The sequence below is a fragment of the Hyperolius riggenbachi genome, chromosome 11 (assembly GCF_040937935.1).
Source record: "Hyperolius riggenbachi isolate aHypRig1 chromosome 11, aHypRig1.pri, whole genome shotgun sequence".
In the NCBI taxonomy this organism is placed as follows: domain Eukaryota; kingdom Metazoa; phylum Chordata; class Amphibia; order Anura; family Hyperoliidae; genus Hyperolius; species Hyperolius riggenbachi.
This window is the reverse complement of record NC_090656.1, coordinates 3,349,015-3,367,655: the sequence shown is the minus strand read 5'-3', so window position 1 is coordinate 3,367,655 and position 18,641 is coordinate 3,349,015. Positions and strand designations below refer to the sequence as shown.

Genomic DNA, 18,641 nt, shown 5'->3' with positions numbered 1-18,641 from the left:
TAGCGAGTGAATGTAGCAGCGGAAGCCAGTGACCTCATCACGCTGCACCCACACTAGCGAGTGAATGTAGCAGCGGAAGCCAGTGACCTCATCACGCTGTACCCACACTAGCGAGTGAATGTAGCAGCGGAAGCCAGTGACCTCATCACGCTGCATCCACACTAGCGAGTGAATGTAGCAGCGGAAGCCAGTGACCTCATCACGCTGTACCCACACTAGCGAGTGAATGTAGCAGCGGAAGCCAGTGACCTCATCATGCTGCACCCTCACTAGCGAGTGAATGTAGCAGCAGAAGCCGGTGACCTCATCACGCTGCACCCACACTAACGAGTGAATGTAGCAGCAGAAGCCAGTGACCTCATCACGCTGCACCCACACTAGCGAGTGAATGTAGCAGCAGAAGCCGGTGACCTCATCATGCTGCACCCTCACTAGCGAGTGAATGTAGCAGCGGAAGCCAGTGACCTCATAACGCTGCACCCACATTAGCGAGTGAATGTAGCAGCAGAAGCCGGTGACCTCATCATGCTGCACCCACGCTAGCGAGTGAATGTAGCAGCAGAAGCCAGTGACCTCATCACGCTGCACCCACACTAGCGAGTGAATGTAGCAGCAGAAGCCAGTGACCTCATCACGCTGCACCCACACTAGCGAGTGAATGTAGCAGCGGAAGCCGGTGACCTCATCATGCTGCACCCACACTAGCGAGTGAATGTAGCAGCGGAAGCCAGTGACCTCATCATGCTGCACCCTCACTAGCGAGTGAATGTAGCAGCGGAAGCCAGTGACCTCATCATGCTGCACCCACACTAGCGAGTGAATGTAGCAGCGGAAGCCAGTGACCTCATCACGCTGCACCCACACTAGCGAGTGAATGTAGCAGCGGAAGCCAGTGACCTCATCACGCTGCACCCACACTAGCGAGTGAATGTAGCAGCGGAAGCCAGTGACCTCATCACGCTGCATCCACACTAGCGAGTGAATGTAGCAGCGGAAGCCAGTGACCTCATCACGCTGTACCCACACTAGCGAGTGAATGTAGCAGCGGAAGCCAGTGACCTCATCACGCTGCACCCACACTAGCGAGTGAATGTAGCAGCGGAAGCCAGTGACCTCATCACGCTGTACCCACACTAGCGAGTGAATGTAGCAGCGGAAGCCAGTGACCTCATCATGCTGCACCCTCACTAGCGAGTGAATGTAGCAGCGGAAGCCGGTGACCTCATCATGCTGCACCCTCACTAGCGAGTGAATGTAGCAGCGGAAGCCAGTGACCTCATCATGCTGCACCCTCACTAGCGAGTGAATGTAGCAGCGGAAGCCAGTGACCTCATCATGCTGCATCCACACTAGCGAGTGAATGTAGCAGCAGAAGCCAGTGACCTCATCACGCTGCACCCACACTAGAAAACACTCAAGTCACATGATACACAGAGGAAGACACTCACCGCAGTGAACTCCAAGTGCGTGTTGTGCTTGGCTATGTGATTCAGTAGATCCGCGACTGGCACCATCATTGGAGGAAGAACCTCTTTCCCAATATCATCCTCTTCATCCTCCTCCATCGGCTCCTGGAAACTGAAGAAAGATTCACACTCTGATGTTCTACACAGCCCTCAAACATCAAACAAATGTTGTCCACATTGTGGAGCTCTGCACATCTATTGCAGGTAGTTAATTCGGTTACAGCCTCTGTTTGGAAGCGCTGCCAATGTCTCCTGCTGTACAAAACTCATGTAAGTATACTTATGGCTAGCTGCATCCATGTGCTTTAACTTGCATTCAAATTTTAGATTAGGAACTAGTACATAATTTGCACGTGATTTGCATTCAAGGCATGTATTTAGCCCCTGGGCAGCTCTGCATGCCTCTGTTGGTCTTCAATTCAGTTGCAGCCTATGAGCGCTGTCATTTGTTTGATGTCTGTTTGAAGAAATGTGTATACCATTTTATGATTAGCAGCACTAGGAAAAATTATGTTTTTATCGTTAGACTAGCGGTAGGTCTTCCCCATGAGGGCCCGTCATCGAGGTGGGGAAGTCTAGTAGGGAATAATTTGTGCACATATTATTTATACTGAAGCTAACGCCCTCCTATGCTGTACCTGTTTTAAATGCAGGTTGTGTAATTTTGTCCACATTGTGGAGCTCTGCACATCTATTACAGGTAATTCATTTGGGTACAGCCTCTGTTTGGAAGCGCTGCCAATGTCTCCTGCTGTACACAGCCCTGTCTGATATGTAGTGGGCCTGTGGATGTTCCTGAGGGTCCCCAAGCCTCCGACTTCCCCACAGCTGCCTGGAACCTCCTTCTTGTCCCGGCCGCGCTCCAATCGGTGTATGAGCGTGGCCTATCCTGTGCCTGCACCCATACACTCCACACAAGCCCCGGACAACGAAGCTGCATGTACGTGGAAGACAGAGCCAAGCAAAGGAGCCTCATTCTATTGGGCATGTGCAGACCATCCTAGCGCAGGCGCAAGTTGATGCGCTCCTACACGGAATGGAGTGGGGGCGCGGGAAACATAGCTGACTATCCAGAGGCCTCCATCTACTGAGGTAAATACTCTAACTTTCTTTTCCCCACTTCAGGTACGCTACTGAGAAGGCTATGGAGGCTGCCATATTTGTTTCCTTTTAAACAATGCAGCTTGCCTGGCTGTCCTGCTGATCCTCTTAATACTCTTACCCCTAGCCCCTGAACAAGCATGCAGATCAGTTTCCCTGACTGAAGTGTGACTGCTGGTTTAGGGTGTGTGACAGTAATAGTGAGCCTTATTCTAACTCACTACATGCAGGCTTTACATTAACATAACGCAGTGTCCATTGCCGTTCATACACATTATAATGCGTGCGTTCTGCAACGTGCACAGTGTGAATCCAGTCTTAATATAAAGCCATGCCCTTAAAACTTTTTTCCTGTTTCAGAAAACAATAAATTTACAACCACTTACACGTTTGTACAAATGCTCAGCGTAGCGTTGTTGCTGTTCAGTGCCCTGTAATTAGTTTTAGTCATCCGTAGATTGTGCGTTTGCTTAAAGTGAAACGTTCTCTTACCAGATCAGTATATAGCACACCTGAAGTGAGAGACATATGGAGGCTGCCATAGCTATCTCCTTTTAAAAAATGCATATTGCCTGGCTGTACTTCTGATCCTCTGCCTCAAATACTTTTAGCCACAGCCCCTGAACAAGCATGCAGCATATCCAGGTGTTTCTGACTAAAGTCTAACACGATTAGCCACATGCTTGTTTCAGGTGTTATTCAGACACTACTGCAGCAGGCCTGCCAGGCAACTGGTATGGTTTAGGTTTAAGGAAATAAATATGTCAGCCTCCATATCCCTCTCACTTCAGGTTCCCTTTAAGTAAACCTTAAAGCATTCCCCTTTAAGTACCCCACAATCAGCGGCGGATTGAAACTCATTTTAGGGGCATAGCTTTAGGCTGATGCTGAATATATAGCACAGTAACTGTGTAACACAAGTCTCCTCCTTACTATTTATGTGTTCCGATGATGATTTTTAGTGTATTATTATTATTATTATTTTTTATTATTGTTGAAGGTTTCTGTTCAGTAAAAAGCGGAGCAGCAATCCTGGTCTGAGCAATCGCTGATTGTGCCGTGTATGTCTGTAGTCGGTCAGAAGATATGCGGTGTATACATCTTTTGCCGTTTCTTGGCTGTGTAGCGTTCCATTGCTGCAGTGGGGCTATTGAAAACCCTGTTTTGGTTGCCACAATTGTTATGTCAGGAACTGGATCTTGGGAGTGAAGGGGTTAAATAAGTGGGATCCCCAAAAGTTGCATTGGCCGGGAATCGAACCCGGGCCTCCCGCGTGGCAGGCGAGAATTCTACCACTGAACCACCAATGCCTTACAAAAGCACAGCTGGATGAAACAGGACTCCAGGCTGGGAAAACACACCTGGAGGACATCGGAGCTCTGAGGACAGCTGAGCTCTGCTGATGTGGCAGCTCTCTGCTAGAACTTGTTGGAGTATGGTCAGGTGCTCTGTATCTGAAGCATTGGTGGTTCAGTGGTAGAATTCTCGCCTGCCACGCGGGAGGCCCGGGTTCGATTCCCGGCCAATGCAAGGATCATTTTATTTACCACAATAAACCTTTTGATTGATTAAGTTGCTCTCCATGAGCCTGAACATAATCTTTAATCCATGACTTGATGCGGTAACTTGCACCATGTGTCTCTGCATAACACGTTCCATGACGATTTCTGAATGCGAACGCCATAGATTCACCTGAGCCTAAAGCGTATATGAAGCAAGTCGCCCGCCGGGGATTCGCACACAATCCCTCGGGCAACGCAACAGAGTGGCCATTATATAAGAATCCATACTGCCGACTTCCACGGTTAATTGCAAAGCACCCATAAATGCTTTATTCACCATATTAGCCAGACATCTTTGGGAGAACAGTGAGAACAAATGGAAAAAAAATCCAAACAGCCCTTGTCATTTTTGAGAAAAATAGATTTTGAATAGTTCAAAGAAAAAATGTTTTTAAAAGTTGGCAACACGACATTCTGCAGCAGAATTCCTCCATTCACATTACAGTAAATAACCAACGTCTGCGGTTAATTGCAAAGCCCACATAAATGTAATCTTCACCAAATTTGCCAGGTATCTTTGAAAAAATACTGGGGCATTCTGAGCAGAATACTGCTTTACGTGGTGGGATTTCCCTGCAGAATGTATTTTTGCCGACTCGAAAAATAAATTCTTTGAAGTGTTCAGAATCGATTTTCTCAAAAACGACAAGATCTTTGTGAAAACCGTTTCGCTTGTTCCCGCTATTCTCCTGAAGATGCCTGGCAAGTTTGGTAAAGATGGCGTTAACTAGGGCTTTGCAATTAAAGGGAACCAGAGAGGATGCAATATACATACCTGGGGCTTCCTCCAGCCCCATACGCACGGATCGCTCCCACGCCGCCGTCCTCCGCTGCCTGGATCCGCCGCCACCGGGTTCCGTCATTGCCGCGAGTCGGCAAGTCGGCCGGCGGACAATTCTCCGCATCACAGGGTGCTCTCCCCATACAGATACGCATGTGGCTGCTAACTGCGCAGCCGCATGCGTACATGTATGGAGGGAGCCCCTATGATGCGGACAATTGGCCGCGTCTGCCGGAAGTGACGGGCCCGGTACCGGCGGATCCAGGAAGCTGAGGACGGCGGCGTGGGAGCGATTCAGGCTTATGGGGCTGGAAGAAGCCCCAGGTATGTATAAAATCTTTTTCTTTTTTCACCCCCCCGTTCCTCTCTGGTTCCCTTTAACCTCCCTGGTGGTAGCCCCGAGCTACACTTGTGCTAACCGCCGGGAGCTCAATGCAGAACAATGGAGCGCAGCGGGCGTTTTTACTCACCTCCCGGGGGATCCAGACGCTGGCAGCCATTCTAACTTCCTCTCCACGGAGGCTCTGAATCACTCTGGTAAGATCACCGTCAGCGATCTCATTACAGAGTTACAGCGCCACCTGGAGGACAGAGGAAAAATTGCAGCGCTGGAGCCCAGGGAGGTGAGTGAGTGCTGGGGCTGCTGCTGGCTTTCTGGCAGCATGATTTTTTCCTGGTTTTAGAGTATGAAACATTCAGAAAAGATCCTAAATTCCGGAAATAATAATAATAATGGCAGGGAGTAAAACCGCATAAGTCTGCGGTATTTAGTGTTCAGAAATCAGAATTACCAGGCAGGCAGAATTTAGAAATCTTTCAGATTTGCAAATTGGCACTTTAGACCTTCCCTACTGGACATAATAATCCATGACTAGCTGCAGACAGTAGCCCTCACCTTGTACCTTTTCTAACCCTGTTCCATGATGATTTCCTAAAGCTAATGCCATCAATTCGCAGGTGTCACAAGCCCCCTAGTGGCCGGGGCTGCTCAGTGCCTCCCAGTCTGTTTTTAGCTCACAGACTATTCAATCTCGTGGCTGCAAGCGATGCGCTGAAACTGCTGGAATTTGGCAAACAGACAGGCCAGGAGGGAGCATGCGAGCGACACAAACACTTTACTACACAATATTTCAGGTACAGGGCTGGCACCACCCATTTTATCTGGAAAAACGGGAACCTGCTAGCTAGGCTGCACAAAGAAGAAATGGTTAACCATCTATTATTACTGAAATACAATACTTTAGGAAGCGAATCTGCAGAAAGGCTAGGATTCTTTCTGCAGAGTTCCAATCGGGTATGTAGCCGTAAAAATGACCCTAAGTAAGCCCGCAAGGGCAGGGACCTCCTCCTAGTGTTTCTCATACTGCTGTAATTTTACCATATGTACATGTACCAACTACACATCAACTATGTATGTATCTGTATTTATTCTATTCAATGTCATGACTGTACAGTGTCTTGTATTTCTTATGTATATTTGTTCCCCATTATTTGTTTCTACTATGTACAGCGCTACGGAAGATGCTGGCGCTATATAAATAAAAAATAATAATTTTATTTTAAATGCAATATAAATAATTAATATATACAGAAAATTATTATAAGTAACAATTATGGAGACGGTAACCGCAGTGTAAAATGAAAAAACAAAGAAAAGAATACGTAAGGTTTTTGAAGAAAGATGTCCTTTGTGAGGAAATCCAAGCAAAATTAAAAGTTCCTTTGTTCCAAAAGTCAGTCAAAATGGAGGCCAGCCTCACGGTCCTCTTGCTGGCTCCAGGCTTAAAGTGTACCAGAGACCTCATTAAGTAAAGTTTTGATACTTACCCAGGGCGTGGGACTGAGACGTGTTTATGGGGCGGGAGGAAGCCCTGGGTAAGTATCAAATCTTTACTTAATGAGGTCTCTGGTTTACTTTAAAGCGGAATATAACCCTGCATTTCAACTTTGCTCTAAAACATTATTTACAGCATATTATATGCAAAAAGCATTTTTTTTTTACTAGACCAGCATTGGAAGGGTTACATACAGAGGTTTAAAGTTCCGTGGAGAGATATGCAGAAGTTCAGATTGTTACATTCTATTTAGTTAAATGTATCTATTGAGAAATGTTACACACTCTTTGGCTGTCCTCCAGCTCCTCAGTCAGAGAGATGAGTCACATTCAACACTTAGATACATTTATGTAAACAAAATGTATCTATGTCAGCTTCGGATGCGTCTGCAGAAATCTCCAGGAACTTTAAAGCACTGTGTAACCCTTCCAATGCTGGTCTAGTAAAAAAAAAATGCTGGTTGCATATAATATACTGTAAATAATGTTTTAGAGCAAAGTTGAAATGCAGGGTTATATTCCGCTTTAAGTGATGTTACAAAAAAGGGAGGACCCCATCAGATTTCAGTCCCTTCCTTATGTAGGACCCAGCACTTGCGAGCGGAACTCAGGGCCAGCCCCTGGGCTGGAGGTTAGGGTGTTATCTTATTTTGGAGTGAATCTTAAATCCCAAATAGATGACATTTCTATATATGAGACCGCTTTCATTGCACACAAATAATAATAGCAAATTTCACAATCCCCAAAGAATATGGATCACAATAATACCAGACATGAATAGTGTAGGAGATTCCGTTACTGAGAAGTGGAATAACAGGGCTGCAGCTTACATGAAAATGTGCCGCAGGATGTTAGCAGTCAAATGATGAACTTTTCATGCAGGTCACAACGTAAAGTATCTCTTGAAAAGGCAAAAATAATACAATCTAGCTATTTGATATAGGGCTTTGTCTGTCTCTTGCTGCGCTGGAGTCTCTCTCTGGCAGCAGCAAGCCAAATGGTCCCTTTTATGCAGGAGTTCACACCTAGCTGCTTGCTGGAGGATGCTTTGCTTTGGTCCCACGCAATTAAGACACACTGTCATCTAAACATAAGGCTCTTTCTGAAGTAGCCCCAGATGCTTAGCCCCTACACAGCCAATCTGGATTCTCACGTGAATTACAATCGGTGCAGAAAACTGATCGAGTGGCTGGATAGTGTACTGGTTAAGGGCGCCGCCTTTGACATGGGAGACCAAGGTTTGAATCCTGGCTAGGATCAGTACTTATTCAGTAAGGAGTCCTTAGGCAAGTCTTACTAACATTGCAAGGTGGCCTCTTGTGCGCCTCCCAGTGGCTGCAGCTCTTGAGCGCTATAAGTCCGACAGGAGAAAAGCGCTATACAAATGTTCAGATTACTAGATTGCGCTTTTTCACGGTTCAGCTGTGACAGTTGGTACGAGGCATGTCGCCAGGAGGGGATTGGGGCCCGATCCCTTGGGCCACATTGCAGGGCCGAGGCTGTGCAGACGCATTGCTAATCTGTAGGCTAGCAACACATTCTGTTGCTATGCAAGGGGGCGGAGGGCCAACAGAGCAGCAAGGAAGTTACACCATGCGGTGGGCGGATTAGCAGAGAGGACAATGCTCCCAGCTGGCGCTCAGCTGAATCAATCTGCCAGGCTCAGCGCTGGCCAAGGCATCGAGTGGCGCTGTACACACACCAGATACTCTGGTGATCGTTATTGGCCAAGTTTCCTCTAGCGTGTGTGCAAGGCTTAAAGAGATATTAAGCCATTAAAAAAAAAAAAAAAAAAAAAAAGGGTTTCACTTACCTGGGGCTCCTACCAGCCCCATGCAGCCATCCTGTGCCCTCAGTCACTCACTGCCGCTCCAGTCCCCCGCCTCCAGCTAGTTCTGCTTCTACCAGCCCCATGCAGCCATCCTGTGCCCACGCAGCCACTCACCGATGCTCCAGTTCCCCGCCGCCAGCTAGCTCTGCTTCTACCAGCCCCCTGCAGCCATCCTGTGCCCTCGTAGTCACTCACTGCTGCTCCAGTCCCCCGCCGCCAGCTAGTTCTGCTTCTACCAGCCCCCTGCAGCCGTCCTGTGCCCGCATAGTCACTTACTGCTGTTCCAGTCCCACGCCACCAGCTAGTTCTGCTTCTACCAGCCCCATGCAGCCATCCTGTGCCCTCGTAGTCACTCACTGCTGCTCCAGTCCCCTGCCACCAGCTAGCTCTGCTTCTACCAGCCCCCTGCAGCCATCCTGTGCCCTCAGTCACTCACTGCCGCTCCAGTCCCCCGCCTCCAGCTAGTTCTGCTTCTACCAGCCCCATGCAGCCATCCTGTGCCCACGCAGCCACTCACCGATGCTCCAGTCCCCCGCTGCCAGCTAGCTCTGCTTCTACCAGCCCCATGCAGCCATCCTGTGCCCTCGTAGTCACTCACTGCTGCTCCAGTCCCCCGCCGCCAGCTAGTTCTGCTCCTACCAGCCCCCTGCAGCCGTCCTGTGTCCTCGTAGTCACTCACTGCTGCTCCAGTCCCCCGCCACCAGCTAGTTCTGCTTCTACCAGCCCCCTGCAGCCATCCTGTGCCCTCGTAGTCACTCACTGCTGCTCCAGTCCCCCGCCGCCAGCTAGTTCTGCTTCTACCAGCCCCATGCAGCCATCCTGTGCCCTCGTAGTCACTCACTGCTGCTCCAGTCCCCCGCCGCCAGCTAGTTCTGCTTCTACCAGCCCCCTGCAGCCGTCCTGTGCCCGCATAGTCACTCACTGCTGTTCCAGTCCCACGCCACCAGCTAGTTCTGCTTCTACCAGCCCCATGCAGCCATCCTGTGCCCTCGTAGTCACTCACTGCTGCTCCGGTCCCCCTGCTGCCAGCTAGTTCTGCTCCTACCAGCCCCACGCAGCCATCCTGTGCCCTCGCAGTCACTCACTGCTGCTCCAGTCCCCCGCCACCAGCTAGTTCTGCTTCTACCAGCCCCCTGCAGCCGTCCTGTGCCCGCATAGTCACTCACTGCTGCTCCAGTCCCCCGCCAACAGCTAGTTCTGCTTCTACCAGCCCCCTGCAGCCATCCTGTGCCCTCGTAGTCACTCACTGCTGCTCCAGTCCCCCGCCGCCAGCTAGTTCTGCTCCTACCAGCCCCATGCAGCCGTCCTGTGCCCTCGTAGTCACTCACTGCTGCTCCAGTCCTCCATCACCAGCTAGTTCTGCTTCTACCAGCCCCATGCAGCCATCCTGTGCCCTCGCAGTCACTCACTGCTGCTCCAGTCCCCCGCCACCAGCTAGCTCTGCTTCTACCAGCCCCATGCAGCCATCCTGTGCCCGCATAGTCACTCACTGCTGCTCCAGTCCCACTCCGCCAGCTAGTTCTGCTTCTACCAGCCCCATGCAGCCATCCTGTGCCCTCGTAGTCACTCACTGCCGCTCCAGTCCCCCGCCGCCAGCTAGTTCTGCTCCTACCAGCCCCCTGCAGCCGTCCTATGCCCACACAGCCACGCACCGATGCTCCAGTCCCCCACCGCGGGTCAGTTTCATTTTTGCCAACCACTGCACAGGAAGCTATTGTGGAAGGGAATGTGTGCAAGGTTTTACAATTGCCAGCGGAAATAGCGAAGCCCAATTGGGTTCCGCTCTCTACTGCACAGGCACATAGAGCAGACCCGATTGGGCTCAGCTATTTCCGCCAAAACAGAGAGCTGCTACTGTGCATGTGTGCACATTAGAGAAAACACCTACCCTGCTCTCTGTTTCATCCTTCACTGCTTAGGAATCCTTATAGCAGAGCCAGCAGGGGGCAGGCTTGGGCTTGAAAAGACAGAGAAGGCAGTCTCTGCTAGAATGATTCCTGAGCAAAGCCAGACTGAATGCTCAGTGGGGGATTTTATCAGGGCTGCTAACAAGCAGGCTAAGCAGTGAAGGATGAAACAGAGAGCAGGGTAGGTGTTTTCTGTAATGTTCCCACTGATATATATGGTAAATACATGAGGGTGCTTAGTCTCTGGTTCACTTTAAGCCTTGTACATCTGGCGTGTGTACAGCGGCCCCGATCCTTGGTCAGTGATCAGCCTGGCGAATCAATTCAGCTGATCACCAGCCAGGAGCATTGTCCCCCCACTAAACCCGCAAATGAGGGGGGGGGGTGTCCTTAAAAATTCCATAACATTAAGTTGAAAGGGCTCCATTTGTCACCTAAAATGCTGCTGTGTACAACAAACTCGCCAGATCTTCGTTGGCGATAACAACACGTTATTTATCGCTTTCTTACTCCCCCTTCTTTTTTTCATGAACACACTTCATTCAGTTTACCAACACAAACAACGTTTTCATTACTGCACTATTACCGCATGCGGTAAAACATGCGTTAAATTTTGTGAATCCACCATCAACAACATACCATGCGGTAATTTACTGCTTGGGCGATAACGCATGCGGTAATGCTTTATGAATGGAGGCCAATGTCATCTGATGTGTGTGTGCTAATCCCCTCCGGGCAACTTGCTTCATACACACTTTAGGCTCAGGAGAAAAGGGGCCCATACACTTAGCCGATTTTCTGGCCGACTGATCGATCCCGATCGATCGTTTGCAAATCGGTTGGCCAATCGACCGATCGATGGCCGATTTCGATGGATTTCCATCAACCTGGCAGGGTGGAAAATTTAGGTCGATCTGATAAGATTGCTTATCAGTTTGCATTGGCCTTAATGGAAATCTGATGGCAAAAAAAATGCCATCAGATCGAATTTCAATAGATTTCAAACTGAAATCTATTGGAATTCTATCCTGGTAAAAAATGTTCTAAAAACGCATCAGATAGATCATCAGATGCATTTCTTATCTATCTGCTGCCAATCTGACGAGTGTATGGGCACCTAAACTATGGTGTCCGCATTCAGAAATCGTCATGGAACAGGTGAAGCAGAGCTGAGGGCTATGCAGTGAGTCATAGATTACAGATTATGTCCAGGCTCATTGAGAGCAATTTAAAGAAAATCTGTACTGGAAAAAAGTTCCCCTGGGGGTCTCACCTCGGGAGGAGGAAGCCTCCGGATCCTATAGAGGCTTCCCCCATCCTCCTGTGTCCCACTTCGCTGCAGCCACCGGAACGCACAGGCGACAAATCCAACAGCCTGTGCAATATTTACCTTTTCGGGCTCCAGCGGGGGCGCTGTTGCGGCTCTTCTGACAGAGATAGGCGAAAATAGCCGATCTCCATCAGGTCCACTCTACTGTGCAGGAGACTTGCACCTGCGCAGTAGAGCGGCCCGACAGAGATAGGTTATTTCCGCCTATCTCCGTGGGAAGAGCGGATACTGTGCCTGCGCTGGAGCCGGGAAGGTAAATATTTACATCGCCGCCGCTCCGGGAGGATTTTCGCCGTCGCCGTGGGACCGAGGAGGACGAAAGAAGCCTCAATAGGAGCTGGAGGCTTCCCCCACCCGAGGTGAGTACTCCCCAGGGGAGGTTTTTTTCATTACAGATTTTCTTTAATCAAACCGTTTATTGTGGTAAATAAAATAATCTTTGCATTGGCCGGGAATCGAACCCGGGCCTCCCGCGTGGCAGGCGAGAATTCTACCACTGAACCACCAATGCTTCAGATACAGAGTACCTGACCTTACTCCAACAAGTTCTAGCGGAGAGCTGCCACATCAGCAGACATCAGCTGTCCTCAGAGCTCTGATCTCCTCCAGCTGTGTTTTCCCAGCATGGAGTCCTGTTTCATCCAGCAGTGCTGGTGTAAGGCATTGGTGGTTCAGTGGTAGAATTCTCGCCTGCCACGCGGGAGGCCCGGGTTCGATTCCCGGCCAATGCAACTTTTGAGGATCACACTTATTTAACCCCTTTACTCCCAGGAACCAGATCCTAACATTACAATGTTGATGACCAAAACAGGGTTTTTGATATTCCCATTGCAGCAATGTAATGCTATAGCCAAGACACTGCAAAAGATTTATACACCACATATCTTCTGAACGACTACAGACTTACACAACACAATCAGCGATTGCTCAGACCAGGATTGCTGCTCCGCTTTTTACTGAACTGAAACCGTCAACAATAATAATAAATAATAATACACTGAATCATCAGCAGAACACACAGACAGTAATGAATGAGGTGACTTGTCCTACACAGTTACTGTGCTAAATATTCAGCATCAGCCTATTTAAAGGATACCTTAGTGGTTGTTAAAATCTAAAAATGACGCCCTGCGTGTGTGCGGGGGAGGGGGGGGGGGGTGTTCACATAGACTTACCGCACCTCCCGTGGCCCGGCGTCTGTCTCCATTCGCCCGATATGCCTCCCGCTGTCCTCGGAGTGGTCGGCGACCTTTGCCCGGGACATACTGTGCTGCGCATGCGCAGTGTATCCTCTAGGGGGGGGGGGGGGGGGGGGGCTGGTGCACGCGGGGTACATCATTGCGTGGGCGTTCGCGCATACAGCACACTGGCTCACCGGCGAGCGTGGTCACAAGCTGTCCGAAGTGGACATACTGTTGTGCATGTGCAGGATAAAAGATACGTAACAGCATAATAACTTTTACAGAAAAACATTTCTTTGTTACAGCGGATACAAAACCTGCAATAAATCTGCAGAGTGTCTACTTCCTGCTTTCATGGAAGCAGACATAGGGTTAACATCCTGTGTTTGCAAATTACCTCCCTGGAACGGAAGTCAGCTGACACAGCTGAGAGATCAAATTACAACTTGTGCGTAGTCACAGATGAGGGGGAATTAGACAGGCTAAACTCTGTAAGTACATACAGAGTGCATTTCTCCTGTTTTCCTTCTGTCCTGTGCAGAGTTCAGGTCCACTTTAAGGAGGTGCTCACACAAGTACTGTGATAATGCCAGACAGTGGTGTCAGCACGCTGCAATGCCAGGATAATGCTTCAGACCGTCACTCACCTGTACGCCATGACGAACGCCACCAGCCGTCTGTACAGCTCCAGCGTGTGCGTCTGCGGGGACAGGATGTCCGGATGCCTCTTTATGAATGGAAGAACGATGGAATTATATTCCTGCTCCATATCCTTCACATCTTTCTTCACCGCCTCGGCCACACCCGTCCCCTTCAGCAGCGCCGCCTGCTCCTCCTCCGACCTGCCAGAGAAACATGCGTCAGCTGTGGGATCCCGCGTACGGAGTGAGACCGTCCGCAGCGACGCCAGCGCTACGATAGAATTATAACCTATTAATAAACAATTAACCCTTTGCACACTCGCATGCAAATGTTCAAACAAATGTATTCACAGATTCACTCATCCAGGCACCACTGTGATCCCTACAGATAAGTTACAAGCCGGGGTCTTATGCTGGGAATACACGTTTCGTTTTTGCCTTCGTTTTAGCCTTCGTTTCGATTGTGCCTTTTGTCCTTTTCGTTCCCGAAATAATCGACCGTACGGTTAATATCACCACCCACGGTTTCGTTTTTTTTTTCGATTCTGATGGTTTCGTTTTTCCAATGATCGAAGGCTGCAAAGAAACGAAACGTAGTACAGGGACGGACGGCATAAACGAATATATAATCGATCTGAACAGCCATCAAGCCGACCAATGACTCGATTAGATGGATAAAGAGAGATAATATCAAACATGTTCGATCACTAGTCGTTCGTTTTTGGGGTCTATTAATCAAAACTATGATGAGATTATGACTATTTTCACATACGTTTTCAACACTCGATTCGTTTACTGAACGAATGGAAGGCTAAAACGAAGGCAAAAACGAAACGTGTATTCCCAGCATAAGACCCCGACTTGTAACTTATCTGTAGGGATCACAGTGGTGCCTGGATGAGTGAATCTGTGAATACATTTGTTTGAACATTTGCATGCGAAAGTGTGAAAGGTTAATGGTTTTCTGCTATTTTTCTGGCCACACCCACTTCAGCACCTCCCTTTTCTTAATAACTTATTTAAATGTCCTAACTAGAGGCGATGTGCCTGGATATATGTGGGTTTTTTTTCTCGTAATTCTATTAATTGCACGGCTGAGTTTGCAATACTGACGTCCTGTGTAAATGTCAGATGCAGCTTGGTTATATGAATGTTATTCTTTGAGTTGTCCACCTCGACTACCAATAAAACGTACACATATGACCACGGCCAGAAACTCAGTTAAGCCCCGCACACACGCTAGATTGAACTCAGCCGAGGTGGCCAACAACGACCGCCTCTGCTGAGAATCCAGCGAACAGTGGCCCCGCCCCTCCTCGGCCAGTAGCCAGCCTGGCGGATCGCTTTGGTTGAGCAACGGCTGGAAGCACCGTCCTCCCTACTATCCCCGCCACGTGACATCACTTGCTGCTGCTCCGGTGGCCCCCCGCATAGCAACAGAAATGTTTGTGATTCCAGTGCGTTTAAGCAACTTCAGTTCCTACAGCATAGTATTTCACACCGTGTGCAAATCCCATAGCCAACAGGGGGCAGCAGCTGACAATTATTAGCACCAGCCCCCATTACTAAAGGCCCATTGTCAGCATCTCCCCGCATGCGCATTGGACGGAGAAGCGCAGCCTTCCATCTGAATCACAGGGGAATTGGTCAGAGAATGCGTGCTCGCGCATGTGCAGCACGGAGTGAGCCGTCTTCAGGAGCACTCGGGCTCCCGAAAATGACCGAAGCCTCCAACATCGGCGAAAATGAGCAATCGGTTGAAGTCTGTTAACGGGGGCTCCAGCGCTGGAAAGGTAGAAGGTCCCAGAATCTTCTCTCCTAAATGAGTATCTGCGTTTTTGTTTTTTAAATCGCTTCAGATTTACTTTAAAGTGAACCTGTAGTGACAGGGATATGGAGGATGCCATATTTATTTTATTTTAAGCAATACCAGTTGCCTGGCAGTCTTGCTGATCCTCTGCCTCTAATACTTTTAGCCATAGCCCCTGAACAAGCATGCAGCAGATCAGGTGTTTCTGACATTATTGTCAGGTCTGACAAGATTATCTGCATGCTTGTTATCAATAATATATATATATATATATGTAAATCAGACAGACATGTATACGTGTATTGATTATATTTCATGTATATCAATGACAAGAAATACTGTTTTTGTGTGATTGAACAACTATGTAGTGTTTATATTGCCTTTTTCAGAGAAAGAAGACTTGCTTTGTTAAAGTCTGTTGTAAAAAAAAATTTTTTAAACGGTTTAATAAAAAACATTGAAATATATAGCTGCATGCTTGTTTCTGGTGTTATTGGGACACTGCTGCATAGATCAGCAGCACAGCCAGGAAACTGGTATTTTTTAAAAGGAAATAAATATGGAAGCCTCCATATACTTCTCAGTTCGAGTTCCTGATAAGGTGGCCATACACTGGTTGATTTTGTTATCGATATCCATTCAATTTGATAATGGACGCCATAAAGAATTTCCAATTAATCGATTTTAATACTAAATTAATTGGTTCAGTCGATTGCGGAGAATGGAAGATTTTGGTCAATCAGCGGAGGGTCGGGAGCGTGTTGCTAGCGGCGTTCGCTTTCGTGACAGGGAGATTTCTTTTACTTGTTTGCCGCCAATTCCTCCCGTGTTTTCTCTCCACCAATAGGGTCCTCTCTCTGTCTCTTCACTCCCAGGATGCTGTGCGTCACAAGACAAATGCTAGAGGTCAAACACTAGAGAGGCCTGTAGTGGTCACATAAGGCATTTGCCATGGTGCTTCCTGAGTCTGGCCTCTAGTGGTTTAGTGACGGTACACACAGTCCCCAGGAGTGATGAGACAGGAAGTCAGTGGTGGAGAGAAGACATGGGAGGAAGCGGCGGAGGGCAGGTGAGAGGCGTTCCGCTGCACTATCAGGCCCTTCACTCTGCACGGCCCGGGATAAGGGAGTGGGTGGGTACTAGGAGACCTGGGGAACCCGGCGGGCGGAGGGCACAGATTTCATGCAGATATAGGTAACCCCCTTGATCCCAGTATTAGGTTGCCCCAGAGCAGCAGAAGTGAGGCGTGATACTTTACCTGCTTCCGGTGGCAGGACAGGTCCTCACTACTCTCCTCAGTGCAGCCGCCCAGCCTTTCTCCTCGCAGCTCCCGCCTCTGCACGTCACGTGACATTCATCGAGAATCGCAAGGAGGCTCCACTGGAGAGAGGAATGAGGACCTGTCCAGCTGCTGGAAACAGGCAAAGCATCACCCGCCACTGCTCTGCGTGTTACCACGGGAGACGCCCCCCACCTTGCGATGTCAGGGGTCGCACGGGCTAGGAGTACATATTACTGCGCTGCCATATCGGTTGGGTGCTGCCGATAACAATAAAATACTGGTAATCGAAATGACTGATATTATACTATGCACCACCCGGCACCTATTCTAACCTTAACACCCCCCACCTAATACCCAACAACCCCAGCTCTAATACCTAACCTTATGTGCCGATACGGCTGCTAGCTGAGCTCCGTGAAGCTGCCCCCTACAATAAGCACAAATAAAAATTCCATCATGATTGGTTAGTGTTGCGGTTGTGCCCATTTGTGCTGAAAAAATTAAGATTTGTACTGCTTTCATTTTGAAGATAATAACACTTATTATTTCCAAGACAATACCATCACCCAGCCCCCGTACAACACCCTACAGACATGAAACTGGTGTGTGTGGGCGCGTTTGGTGGGGGGGGGGGGGGGGGGGGGGGTAGTGCTGTGCATGTGCTCATTTGTGCCTCAAAAATATTTCCATCTTTTAGAGTTTTTGAGGTATTCACATTTTTCTAAGGGTGAAAAGCCCCCCCCCCCCCCCCCCCCCCCCACACACACACACATCGCAAAGGCTGGGTGAGCCTGAGTGAACTTTTGATAGAAAGATGATTTTTGCAACAGAAATAAGCACATGCACAGCACTACCCACCCGTATCAGTTTCTTGCCTGTAGGTTGTTGTACGGGGGCTGGGTGATGGTATTGCTTTGGAAATAATAAGTGCCATTATCTTCAAAATGGAAGCAGCACAAATCACACAAGTGGGCACAAACGCAGCACTAACCAAGCACGATGGCATTTGTATTTGTGCTGATTGTAGGGGGGCAGCTTCACAGAGCCTTATAGTTGCAGACAATCGTTACCGATCAGCTACGATCAGCTACAACCATTAAACTCTATGCCGTGGCCAATCGGCCACTACTGGCATCACGCGCTTAAATGAACAGCTGGGCGCCCAATTACCAAAAGCTAATAGAGGCGTCAAAGAGACTCCTGCCGATCGCAGCGCCAAATTGTCCTGATCCGGGGTCTATTGCTGCATTCTTGTGTTCCTCAAGGTGACATATTTATTACAGGTCTTGTTACTCCTCCCCTTATTTTCCAGTCTTTAGCCACAGTGCAGCTTGGAATAGGACTAGCTGCTAGATTTAATTAGTTAATTTCCAAACGAATGTAATGTTGTAATGAACATTTTTGTACCGATCAGTAGAAAAAGAAAAGTCACAGAAAACAAGCATAGTCTTACCAGAACATGGGCAGGTCTGGGGGGACGAGATGGGGCCACAAACCGAAGTACGGGGCCCAGGGTGAGCTGCGATCGGTGGACTCATACATGAGGGAGATGAGGAGAGGAACCCAGCCTGACATACTGTCCAAACTCTGATGCTCTGCAGGAACACACAGAAGAGAAAGATCGGTCACCAAGAATGGATCGTCCCAAGAGGACCTGTCATCACACACGTCTATTGCTCCAGGGAGCCAGCTCCTATTCTGTCCCTTCTATATCATATTTATATAACTCCAGGCAGCTATCCCAGGGGTCACTGAGTTTATATTCACCAACTAGATGGGAGGGAACCAATGAGGTCAACTGGAGAATGGAGGCACCCAAACATTATAAAATAATTTAAAACAGTTAAAGCTGGATGAAACTCAATATAAATCACAGTAAAATGAAAAAAGGTGTTTCAGCCTGCCTTCTGTTTAA

General features: G+C 48.7%; 1 protein-coding gene and 4 non-coding genes across 5 annotated transcripts in view; 2 read left to right on the top strand and 3 right to left on the bottom strand.

Annotated features, from left to right (window-relative positions):
• SETD6 (SET domain containing 6, protein lysine methyltransferase) overlaps window positions 1–18,641 on the bottom strand; it is a 73,905-nt gene that overhangs the window by 35,638 nt on the left and 19,626 nt on the right. Inside the window, exons 4-6 of the mRNA XM_068261222.1 lie at window positions 18,180–18,321; window positions 13,641–13,835; window positions 1,449–1,578 (exon numbers count right to left, since the gene is read on the bottom strand). Coding sequence (XP_068117323.1) covers window positions 1,449–1,578; window positions 13,641–13,835; window positions 18,180–18,321 — 467 coding nt within the window. The remainder of the gene's footprint in view (window positions 1–1,448; window positions 1,579–13,640; window positions 13,836–18,179; window positions 18,322–18,641) is intronic.
• TRNAG-GCC (transfer RNA glycine (anticodon GCC)) lies at window positions 3,807–3,877 on the bottom strand. The gene has a single exon. It is a non-coding gene; the product is annotated as a tRNA-Gly (tRNA).
• Window positions 4,027–4,097, top strand: TRNAG-GCC (transfer RNA glycine (anticodon GCC)). Its single transcript has one exon. It is a non-coding gene; the product is annotated as a tRNA-Gly (tRNA).
• TRNAG-GCC (transfer RNA glycine (anticodon GCC)) lies at window positions 12,253–12,323 on the bottom strand. Its single transcript has one exon. It is a non-coding gene; the product is annotated as a tRNA-Gly (tRNA).
• On the top strand, window positions 12,473–12,543 carry TRNAG-GCC (transfer RNA glycine (anticodon GCC)). Its single transcript has one exon. It is a non-coding gene; the product is annotated as a tRNA-Gly (tRNA).